Source organism: Coloeus monedula, assembly GCF_965178545.1.
Source record: "Coloeus monedula genome assembly, chromosome: 14".
Taxonomy (NCBI): domain Eukaryota; kingdom Metazoa; phylum Chordata; class Aves; order Passeriformes; family Corvidae; genus Coloeus; species Coloeus monedula.
Genome location: NC_138794.1, coordinates 13252337 through 13264637, shown reverse-complemented (window position 1 = coordinate 13264637; position 12301 = coordinate 13252337). Strand labels below are relative to the sequence as shown.

Here is a 12301-nt window from a genome sequence, read left to right as displayed (position 1 = left end):
ATGTAATTAAAACCTGCTGCAAGAGCTAAAGAGTTAATGTCATGTCTACTGCTAAAAATGTTCTTTGCTTCTGTGTCTCCTTCTAATTTTTTTTTCCCCTGTGGCTGATAACGTGTGGAAAAAGAATCTACCCAGACCTTTGTATTAAGTCTGCCCAGCAAGAAGCCCAGTTACCTGGCAGCAGCCTCAGCACCAGCAGGGGATCCATCTTCTCTGTCACTGGCTGCCGGCTCTGAAACAAGAAGGAAGGGAAGGATGATTTTGCCATCATCCAAAAAGACTCTTCTGACCTTTCCCAGCTCCATACACTCAGTGAAGAGAGGCTGAGTAACACTGTACAAAGGGTTCCCAGGCTTCCCTGTCCCACTTCTCAAAACAGACCTAAGTTTCTACAAGTTTTAGACTATTAGATGGAATGTCACTGTTCTGACTAAAATCCTGTCAAACTTCTTTTTGTCCAGGTTACGGACAGGTCCAGAGGAAGCAACAAAGATGATGAGAGGACTGGAGCATCCCTCCTACAGAGACAGGAGAAAGCTGGGCTTGTTCAGCCTGGAGAAGAGAAGGCTCCAGGGCCACCTCACTGCGGCCTTTCAGTACTTAAAAGGGGGCTTATTAAAAAAAAAGGGAGAGTTTTTCTGTGGGCAGATAGTGACAAGACAAGGGGAAACAGTTTTAAATTAGAAGACAAGAGATTTAGGTTAGGTATTAGGAAGACATTCTTCCCTGTAAGGGTGGTGATACACTTTCACATGCTGCCTGGGGAAGCTGTGGCTGCCCCAACTCTGGAAGTGTTCAAGGCCAGGCTGGATGGGGCTTGGAGCAACTTGGCCTACTGAAAGGTGTCTCTGCCTATGGCAGGGGGAGTTGGGACTAGATGATCTCTAAGGTCCCTTCCAACCCAAACCATTCTACGATTATACTGATTATACTTTCTTTTATATATATATATATTTTTTTTTTTTTTAATATTTATATATATAAATCTTTTCCCTCCCAACACAATTAAACTTCACTTCGTGTCCTGTGTACCACTGCCACTACACATTGCATTTTTAGTCTGCTGGAAATACCTTTCCTCACAACAGAGGCCTCTCCTCTCACTCCATCCTTGCTTAGAGCATTGCAGAAACAGAGAAACAAATTTAAATGACACTGCCCAAAAAGAAAAATGAGAAAAATTACAAGGACTCAGAGACTGTCTTGGGGAATGCCACAGAGGTTTTGAGTTAGGGCTGAGATCAAGTAGGGCCTATACATTTCAGGTTTCATCCTCTTACTTTCCAAGCTGAATGGCAAGGACTCCTCACTCCCATCATTTGCAGGGGTAACAGGGTTCATTCGCAGAGAAAGTTTTGCATCTGACTCAGGAACCACACCAGACTCTCCTTTCTCACACACTTCTGACACATCTGCTGATACCACTGCACTTTCCACGGTGACATTGTTGGTCCCCATTGTGCCCTCTGTTGTAACGTCACTGGTTGTTATAGTGCTGTCTGGGCAAGTATCATCCACTGAATACAGAAAAACAAAAACAAGAAGCAAGAAGTAGCTACTGTTATTCACATTGCCAGGGCTGAGGTCCTAGTTTTGGTTTGAAGACACTTCACTGCATGCACTAGTAATGCTGCAGTAGTGGAAGTTCCTTGCTAGAGATCTGAAGCATGAAAATTCTGTAGCATAGGTATTATCCTTAGTTTGAGACAGAATAATTTACTACTACCCAAGTAGAACAGACTTCCTTTCATCTAGCACTTGCAGGGTGCTATTTTGTGAACCTAGCAGAGAAAGTCCTGATAAAAGATGATGAATACTGGAAGCAATCTTCTTGTAGTCTAAGCTCTTTTGCTACTCAGAAGGCTCTTTTACATTCTTTAATGGAGTGGTACAGCACCACAGCGAGCGCAAGGAAGACGTGCTCCATACCACCCTGTACTCAGGGAGCAAACACCTTCACTAGAGACTGAGAAAATATGACAAGGAAACCGTGGGGAAGGGATCAGCCCTGCCCATAGAACAGGAATGTAGCAATGTTTTTTGCCAAGGTAGGTTTGAGTTATCCTATCAGATCCTGCACCAAGAATCAAGAGCTTCCAGGCTTTCATTGCAGAACAGAGCCATTCGGGTTAAACTCACCAATTGGTGTGCTGTGTCTCCTGGGTCCCATTTTGAGATGGCCAGTAAGAGGTGGTGTTATGCTAGTTAAGGACTGAATGACATCACCCTCCTTAGGCAAAGTAAAATGGAACGGGGTTCCTAAGAGACACAGAGCACAAGAATTAGTAATTTCAAGGGTCTACTTTAGTTCAAATATCAAAACCAGAAATAGGTGGAAATAGGAATAGGGAAAAGCATAACACTGGTGCTGTACAAAACCACCCTGAACAGCTGCTCTGATATTCCTCACATTTTATGGGGAAAATCTCTCAGTGAAAATCTGGACTGTGGTCAACTTGATGCAGGTGTTCCCAAGTGCTAGATAAAAGGGAGACTACATATCCTGACATGAACAGGACTTTTACAGAATGCAGCTTTGCTTCAGAGATGCTCAGGATTTTCCACAGAAAAGGGAGATGAGGTCAAAAACAGAAATTAAGGTTAGGACAGAAATGAATCAGCAGAGCTACATGTTGCCTGAATTGATAACCTAAAACTTACACAGAATGATGGCTGAGGTGGCCTATCCCATCAGGGAAACCATGCCTTCATGGATTTACTATGTGCAGATCTTGCAGGATTTAACAAATACAGTAAATCAAAAAACTAGTAAAATGCTCTTTCCTTTTGCCTTATCCCATGCATTTATTTGCAAACTTTCAACGTCACAGGGAATTAATTTGCATAATCCTCTCACAGAAAAATACCCAAGCAGCAAAGTTATGTATCATCTGTTTGAAAACTCTGAAAACCTCCAAGCTATCACAAGCTTTAAAGACATGGTTGAGCAACTGCAACATCCTGAAGACCACCCCAATAACTTCAGTGTATTTTTGCAGTGGGTAGGTAACTTCTAGCACAATGGTACTCACATTGGAAGGCCCAACCACCCCTCCTCATGAACAGCTTATCAATGAATGCCTGCTGTATCATGGCCTAGAGTATATCTCCATTTAAAAAGTGCTTTATTTAAAAACTGAAGCAATTCCACTGAATATTGATTGATTTAGCTACCACAATCCCTTCTAACCTATAAATTCACATTTGGCAGGCTAGTAACAAATGATCAAAAGAATTTATTAAATGATCACCAGCACAGGTGATGATCAACTGCATAATCTAATTACTATACCAAGGGATATCATGGGAGAGAATACAAACAAACTTTCACAAGACCTAAAAAATGTGAATGCCTCAAAGTTTAAATGCTTTCAAATTACTGCTTCAACTGTTCTATCAATGAAAACAGTTAATTAAAAGTAATAAACTTTTCTTATGACCATCAACCTGTAACAGATTTAGGTCCATTTGAAATTGAATCTGGCAAGGGATGTCAAAGACAAGAAGGGTTTCTTCAAGAACATCAGTAGCAAAAGGAAACCTAAGAAAAATGTGGGTCTGCTGCTGAATGTGGTGGGTGCCGTGGTGATGAAGAATAAAGAGGAGGTGGAGCTACTGAATACCTGCTTTGCTTCGGTCTTTGCTACTAAGGCCAGTGCCCTGGAAACCCAGATCGTGGAGGCAAGAAAGAAAGTATAGAGAAAGGAAGGCTTTCCCTCGGTCGAGGAGGATCAAGTTAGAGATCATTTAAACAAATCTGACACCCACAAATATATGGGCCCTGATAGGATGCACCCATGAGTGCTAAGGGAGCTGGCAGATGTTACTGCTAAGCCACACCCCTCATCTTTGAAAGGTCATGGAGAACAGGAGAGGTGCCTGAGGACTGAAAGAAAGCCAGGGTCACTCCACTCTTCAAAAAGGGCAAGAAGGAGGACCCAGTGAACTACAAGCCACCATTACACCTCCGTCCATGGAAAGATGATGGAACAACTCATCCTGGGTGTCATCATTGTGCACATGGAGAAGGTTATCAGGAGCAGTCAGCACGGACTGACCAACAGCAATCACACTTGACCAATCCGACTGCCTTTGGTGATGGGCAGATGAGAAGACAGCAGTGCACTGAAGTCTACACCGCCTTCAGCAAGATTTTTGACACTGTCTCCTGAAACATCCTCATAGATAAGCCCAGGAAGTGTGGTTTGGATGAATGGACAGCAAGGTGGATTGAGCACCTGCTGAATGGCAGAGCTCAGAGGCCTGTGATCAGTTGTGCAGAATTTAGTTGGAGGCCTGTAGCTAGTGGTTCCCAGGGGTCACTGCAGGGTCCAGCCTCAACTCATTTGTCAGTGGCCTGGATGAAGGGACAGAGTGTACCCCTGGCAAGCCCTCACCCAAAGTTTGTGCTCACTGATTTATGCTTCATAATTTGTTGATAAGGGATTATACTCCTAAAATATTTATTAGGAAAATAATTATCATGATAACAAAGCTGCTTTAAGGGTAGAGGGATGCTCTACAGCTCTTCATACCTTAAGGACTGAGTGATGGTGGGAGAGCAAATATCACTCTACATACTTTTCCACCATGCTTCATGAGTCTGAAGGCAATTAGGTAGAATATCTCAAAAGCCTGAACTTCTTCCTAACACCGATCAGCCCTTCAGTGTAATAAAAACGCATAAAACACAAGTAAGCATTAATTTTTGAATTAATTTTCTTTAAACAATGGCTTATAGTTCTCTTTCAAAAGTAAACCCAGCCAACTGTGATGTGTTTAAATTGCATTTATATTTCTCTAAAAAAACCCCCAACATTTCAAGTACAGTATGAGAGGGGTAATATTATCTGAAGTCATACACAATTTTGTTCACACTCTCTTAAAAAGGAAGTTTTGGATTGTGAATATTGTGAAAGACCATACTGAACTGGAACCTGACATTTAACTTTGTTATGTAACTGCAGCTATTTATCTTTATCATTGTTTCAGCAGTGTACTCCCAAACTTATTGTTGTATTTAATAAAACCCATACTGTTCTTAAATTTGAAGACCAGTACTGTTCTCCTGACTATGCCGAATTGTCTTAAAAAACATGCAGTCCCAAAGGCCGTGGGCTTGTTCACAGGAAAGTTCATCTTAGATCACAAAATGCAATGGAGTCAGAATACCTTGAACTTCTTAACTGATATTTTGACTAGATCTCCTCAAAGCATTATTTTCTACATAGTGGAGCTACTTTTTCTTCTTTCAGTTAAAGGAAATTAAGAATATTGTAGCAAAAACTTCATAATTCAACAAAACATTAAATAACATTTGGGGTCCTACAGTCTTTCCCTTTTCCTAACAGACTTCATAGAGGGGAAATACATTTTCTGGCACTAAAATCAAGTTCCTTTATTCATTCTCATTTAAGGACAAGAGAACTGTGTTTTGAAATGAAGTCAGCTAAGAGGCAAAAGCTCCACAGAACACAGGTATAGTACCCCACATCTTGTATAATGACATACAGCATGTTAAATGATTTCAATGAGTCATAACAGTATCTGCTGAGCCACAGCTTGCGTGCAAGTGAAAAGCCATTCTACTTTAAAATAATCTCAAGAAAAAATTTGCTATATTAGTTTCTAGCTCAAAGTTGCTCTTTACACCCCCACAAAGAAAATTCTCCTCCGAGAACAAAAAAAAGGAGAAAGAAAATAAGGAGACCTACAAGAGGGAAAGTACTGACTCCCACACACCCTATTCTTTTCAAGGACCCTGCTGTTGTTTCTTGAGTGGGGGAGAAGTCACAAAAATCCCTGAATGTTGCCAAGGTCACAATATTTTAAGTTCTTCAAGCTGCCCTGCATTTCTACCATAAAGTAGTGAGAGCCAGGAGCAAGAATTACACCACAGGGGAAAATAGCAAAGCCATGTTCTACATATTACACAGTAAGGTGTAGTGCTGCTCTTAAGAGAGACTGCTCAACTTGCATCTAATATCAGTGCTCCCTGAAAACACTAAGGATTGTTTGTATACCGCTCTCTCTGACATTATTCAAAATATACACCTGTGAACTACTAACCTAAATTCACTTACCACTGGAAGGACTGGGGGATTTAGGAGTTGCCTTCTCCTGTGGCTGCATCTGCTCTTCTTGCTCCAGATTCCTTGTCATAACAGTATCCTCCATATTCTTTGGCACCTGATTCTCGTGCTGAATCACTTGTGTTTCAACCCCTCTCTCTTCAAGTGATGGCTGATTGCTTATTACCATTACCTGTCCCAATTCTGGCTGTTTTTTGGCACACAATGGCACTTCTGATTGAACATCACTCTTTAACTTCGGAAACAAATTGCAGTGCTGCTCCAGTAACTCCCCTACAGAAGGTTTAGCTAAACCTTCATTGAGCTTTGCCATGTTTTCTGCAACAGCCTTAACGGACAGTTTATCCATGGTCTTTGCCTCCCCAGTGGCAAAAGTACAACCTTTCAAAGCTTCTTTTCCCTGACATTCTGGTCCAATCTTTTCTAATTCCTGGGCTACATTGTTGCTAGTTTTACAAGAATCAGCAGATTTCACTTCCGTATCTTCATGACACTGTCCTTCCCTTTCAAGAAAAAACCTGTGAGAAAGTGTTATATCGACAAGAGACCTATCTTTCTTTATTTGCTTCTCTTTTACTTGCAGTTCTCGTTCTTCACACTGAGTCTCAGGAACTTCCTCCGGTTTAGAAGTCTCTTCAGCATAGGACAAAATCTCAGGCAGACCAGACTGATCTGCAGCAGCCTGACTTCCAGAAACACACTCGATCTCCCGATGAACTGAAAGGGCTAATGGCCCATCTCCTGCAACACCTGCACTAACAAACTGTCCTACAGGCATTTCTGTAGTCTCTACAGCCTCTTTTTTTGCTTTTTCACAGTTTTCAGAGGGGGCTTGATCACCTGCATTCTCTTTCAGTTTTATTTTGTCATTCTTCACAGAACACAGTCTTGAGTCTGACGCCTCACATTCAGAAATCCTCTCTACTTGTGTGGTCTCACTGTCTTGGCCTGTGTTCAGAGAGTCTGAACTGACATCCGTATTTGTGGGCTGGCTACATGCACTTGCAGAAAGTATCAGTTTACAGGACTCAGGAGGCTGTGACACAGAGTCATCTGCAGACATCTTCGACAAAGCATCTGTGGATCCAGAGACATCTCCTGGTAAGCATAAAGGGGTTAAAGCAGCAGTTTTTTCTTCTCCTTCATGCTTCTTCTCTGGACTCTGAGTTGGAACAAAGATATCCTAAAATGAAAAAAGTGGGACGTGAAGTATTAGGGCACCCCAAGTAGGACTGTTTGTTTATTACTCCTAAAACATTACACTGGATTATGGACCAGAGTAAGCTTAGGACAAAACTACAGATTAAAAAAACAACTAATGAAAACAAAACCAAACAAACATCCAAAACTTTTTTTCCACACATTTATATGAGCCATGATTGACCTGTTTTTGCTGAGAAAAATTATCACCATGCATTACTATTTAGTACATCTGTGGCAAAGTCAGACACAATCCTTGGTACCTTTCACTACCAAATCACAAAATACAGGGCAAATATGGCAAATTAGTAGCTATTTTTACTCAAACAACCAAGGGTTCTGGAAAGATTCTCTGTGATATCTATTATACTAACACAAATGCTGCTTTCAGCCAAGGAGAAGCACTGCTTCAACTAGTGAAGTTTCTAGTAAGTTCATGAAATTAATAATATTAAGGTATAAACCCACAAACTGTCTCTTAAATCCTTTTGAACAGTTATAATTTCCAGAATCAAAATGCACAAAGGAAACAACAGATAGCAAGAATAAGCAACTTGAAAAATGCAGTAAATAAATTCTAGCCTTGCAGGAGAATATAAATGCTTTATTATGGAACAGCTTCCCTTTCTCTATGACAAATGGTGCTAAGGTCTTGCCTGATAAAAGACTAATTTATGATGCAGTTTGAGATGCAGGATGCCCAGTTCAGCATAAGAAGGCAGCACAGTCTAAGACAACAGCTTCTATGTTCTGTAACTCACTATGCCCTCTTAAGCTGTTCTGCATTTTCTCTGCAGGAAGAGCTGCCACACAGTATGACTAATATGGAACTGTGACTGGTGGGAACAGGGAGGTTCATGAGAACCAGCTTAGTAGGCAAGCTCAACACAAAAGAACAGAGGTTGACTCAAATACATCTTCTGCATCAGCTGTATAAAAACCTCAAAGAAGATATATACATGGAGCCTTACATGAGAGAACTCTGGTTGTGATGGTATAGGTAAAGATCCAGGAAAGAAGGCTGGGGCACTCTGGGACACCGGAGTTGAAGCCTGTGGCTGGACAAGAGGTCTTGGAGGGATACAAGGAAGGGCCATCTCCACCAGCACATCTCCTCTCTGCTTTTGCACCAGTTCTCTTCCTTCTGCAGGGATAGATATATCCATCTGTTCATCTGGTTTGAAAGAGCAGAAAAGATATTAGTGCTAAATTCTTGTGTTGTACCTAAATTTCCAACATTCCATTAAAATATTTGTCTTCAGCGGCATACTCAACTTGGTAAAATCTTGTCTCTAGGGGCATTCTTTTTGCAGGGGAAAAAAATCAAAAACATCCATATTCTTATTTTCAAAGGGGGAAGCAAGTGTTTTGTTACAAATTCATATGACTATTTTGCTACAGGTCTAGAACTTTCACAATTAGAAAGAAGTACCTGAAATTTATAAAAAAGCATTTTTCTGAGGTATTTCTTTTGCTATCTTCATTAAAATGCAACTAAATTCAGACCCCAGCTAACAAAATATCTGTTCTAACAGTATTTCACACTCTGTGACAGGAATCTCACAGAAAGGAATAGTTTATTTTGTATCATACTAAAAGTCTGCACTGATGGATATCTTATCCCTGATGGTAAATGGGTGCTTAAAGAAAATATTTAACAACAAAGGTATCATATCGAATCTAACCTCTTTAGGCATGGCATTCTAGGATACACACTGATAGCATATGAAAGGTTTTACAAATATTGTGCAAGTTGTCTATATTAAGGTAAAATAACTTATATGATGTAATTCTTACCTCTCCTCCCTATTGCCCTAACAGTATAGGCTTAATACAGGTATCTGCCTGTAGCAAGAATGGCTTGTCCCTAAAGAAGGAAGATAATTGCTAGCAGCAATCTGTATGCCATACAAAGCATTTCCCATCTTGCAAGTGAAGGGGGACTAGTCAACAATACTAATTTTATTATGATAGCTATGCAAGAAATACCAATAGCAGATAGAAAATATAGAGAATTATAAACAACAGAGTCACAAATAGAGATCTCCCTTCATCTACCCCTCCACTGTTCTCAGTTCTGCTTTACTCTTTAAATATAATTTTAACAGGTTTTGAAAAGGCTGCAAGCTCTGACTAAATTAGCACAGAGAAACATGACCACAGACAGTATGCAGAAAAATGTTACCTTTTGCTTGCTCCTGTTCAGTAGGACTGCTGGGGACAAGGGCATTGGGTCCAAATGAAACAGGAGGAGGAATAACTAGGCCTGAAGAGACACTGCAGACCAAAAGGAAACATGGAAATGAAAACCATACCTCACCAAAAAATGCATTAAGTTCTCCCCCTATTAAGCTCCAGCTTATCACAATACAACTCCTCTATGAAAGGCAAGTGTCAGGTGTTCACCAGTAAGAGACGAGACACAGTCACAGATCACATGGCCACCATCAGTTCATTTTATTGCAAAATAAGGCCATGCTCCTCTCATAGTGCAAAATTAAAACACTGATTGCTTAAAATCAAGCACAAGTCCTTGAATAATGAAGAGAATAAGGGGAATGCACTACTGCAATGAAGTGCTTGAAATAGTTTGGGGATTTTTTGCTTACGTGGAATGATCCTCCTGTACAACGAATGCCTGTCCAGAGAGCTGCAGGACTTGCAGACTGCGGGCAGGGGTGCACGCCAGAGAACTTCCCTCTTCCACCCTGGTTACTGGACAGCCACTCCCTGCAGTGGCTTTGAACAGAAGGAAATAAAGATAGAAATACAGTCAATAACCAGCTGATCAGAAAATTCTGAGCAGTTAAACTCATGCTATTGGACAGCTTCTCAGACAGGCAACAACAAGCTGATTTTCAGAGCTGGTGAAGGACTGTACATGAAAGTTCAGTATGTGAAATGTGAGCACAAAATAGTTCAGATGAAAAAGAAAAATCTGAACAGATTTTAGACTGTGTAAGTCTTCCTACCTGGGAATTTTAAAAAAATCCCCAAAGGCTCCAGTATCAGCACATCTGATCCAGCACTAGAATGCAAATATAGGCAAGGTTCTTGTAAGAAAAGACACCTTGCACTGGCCACTGACTCGGTGTGAGAAGGTTGGTACTGAATCTTCTGGACACAGAAGGTTCATTCACAAGATCAGATCGGTATAGACACCACTGAGCACAAGCCTGCCTACACTACTTATCCACACTTTACATGGTGTGTCACCACAAAGGGTGAGCATTATTAGTTTCAGAAGAGGGTTAAAGCTGGGTTTTGGATTTGCTCTTCAAGCGGCACAGAAAGAAAGGAAATTAAATGTATTTAACAAGCCAGTAACTGCTCTAACAGAAAGTGACATTTAGACATTGTTCCATACTATAGTGAATGAGGCTGTGGCCTTTTATTTCCATAGTGTTCTCAGTTTTAGCAGAAATTACATGAAAAATATTCACGGCACTCTACACCCTAAAACACTACATATCTATAAAGATCAAGTAGGTATGATGTTTATCTCTGAGATGGACATTCTGGCTCTACTTATTGTTACCTGTTGCGTGATTCTCAGGAAACATCTCTTCCTGAGTTGACAAGATATCTGACTCCTCATGACCAGAACTAAGGGATTCCTCAATTTCACTGGGGTCACTGACAGGCGTTTTCTTTCTGGTACGCTCTTCTGCTTCCTGCAAAGTTCTGGAAATGCAAAACACAGTCATTGGCCTGAGAAATTCAAAACATGAAGTAAGACTACAATATTGTTAAGAAAATCTATCAGTAACAGATGGAAAGTATTCACTCATGTATAACACAGGAAAAAAAAAGAGAGAAGGAAGACCACTTCTCTTGACAAAGTAACATTTTCACTCTTGATAAGTTACACTTTCAGAATTGTTTTTTACATTTTCTTCCAATCTAAGTGATGCTTAAATGGAATGCAGATTGTTCTACTGACTTCTACTCAATGCAGATTCTAGGAATTTCATTTCACCCCTTTAACGTTATTTTGTGGCAGAATATGATAATACAAGATGAGGTAAATATTATATAAATTTTATGCCAGATAGAATAAATACTATTCAACAAACTGAAGTTAAATTAAAACAATTAAAACCATAAAGCTTACAATAGCAAATACTCAAAAGCATCCTGGAATACCCAACACTTAGCCTCCAGATTCCTCCTGTGCAGCCAAAGCCCATGCTACAGTGATTAAGTTATTTCAAGATAATTTCCGTGACTTAAAATGAATTATCACTTTTAGTATATTCCAGTCATATCGCTTTAAGAAAATTATTGGCATATTTTATTATGCAGTGAACTCACCCTTAAAAACAAACCTATTGATATCTTTGTGTTTAGGAGTTTGACATCACATCTTTTCTCACCAAGGAATGCTGAGAGCACTCCTTAGTCAGCACTGCTGCAAAAAGGCCTTGGCAGTACTTCATCTTTCCCTTTACCTTTCTCTTTTGCCTTAAATCCTCTCCCATGTCTAAAAATCCAGTTAAAAAAGACACAAATCAGCTTACAGAATGTCCACAAGAGACCTATAAAGAAGACAGACTGTTTTACCTTCCAGACTTCTCTGCCTGGCTTTCCAAAGCAGTATGTGCTTCTGTGCTGGAGTCAGTTTCTGTGTTGTCCCCATGCAGTTCTAGGAAGAGACAGATAAAAGAAACGTATCTGTTACTCATGTCACCTGGATGAATATACAAATAAGAAAGTGTAGTTCTATAATTTACACAAATACCAAGGCAAGCCTCATATGAAAAAAAATTAACCTTGAACTATCTATGAAAACAAGAAAAAAAACCAAAAGAAACAATGAAGTATTTACCAGGGAGTGAATTTAGTATCAAATTGTCTAAATATTCTGGAAACAAATTAGGAAAGAGAAGTGAAAGAATCAACGACAGCACTTGGACAGGTACAGGGAAACAAATGTACTAGCCCAAAGGAAAGAGGGGCCAAAATTCTTTGCAACTACCACTGAGCTGTGAACTCAGTTTTGAAAACTA

The 12301-nt window shown here is 40.2% G+C and overlaps 1 protein-coding gene across 5 annotated transcripts in view; it reads right to left on the bottom strand.

The window, feature by feature from the left end:
• Positions 1–12301, bottom strand: part of TP53BP1 (tumor protein p53 binding protein 1) — a gene marked incomplete at its 5' end in the record, with an annotated part of 34741 nt that overhangs the window by 12668 nt on the left and 9772 nt on the right. For 4 of the 5 annotated variants that reach the window (XM_082290704.1, XM_082290700.1, XM_082290701.1 and 1 more), the window contains 9 exons: positions 175–232; positions 1281–1517; positions 2140–2259; positions 6084–7275; positions 8264–8466; positions 9478–9569; positions 9902–10031; positions 10831–10976; positions 11856–11937. In XM_082290704.1, the coding sequence (XP_082146830.1) occupies positions 175–232; positions 1281–1517; positions 2140–2259; positions 6084–7275; positions 8264–8466; positions 9478–9569; positions 9902–10031; positions 10831–10976; positions 11856–11937 (2260 nt within the window). The remainder of the gene's footprint in view (positions 1–174; positions 233–1280; positions 1518–2139; positions 2260–6083; positions 7276–8263; positions 8467–9477; positions 9570–9901; positions 10032–10830; positions 10977–11855; positions 11938–12301) is intronic. The other variant, XM_082290703.1, reaches the window with a different exon arrangement.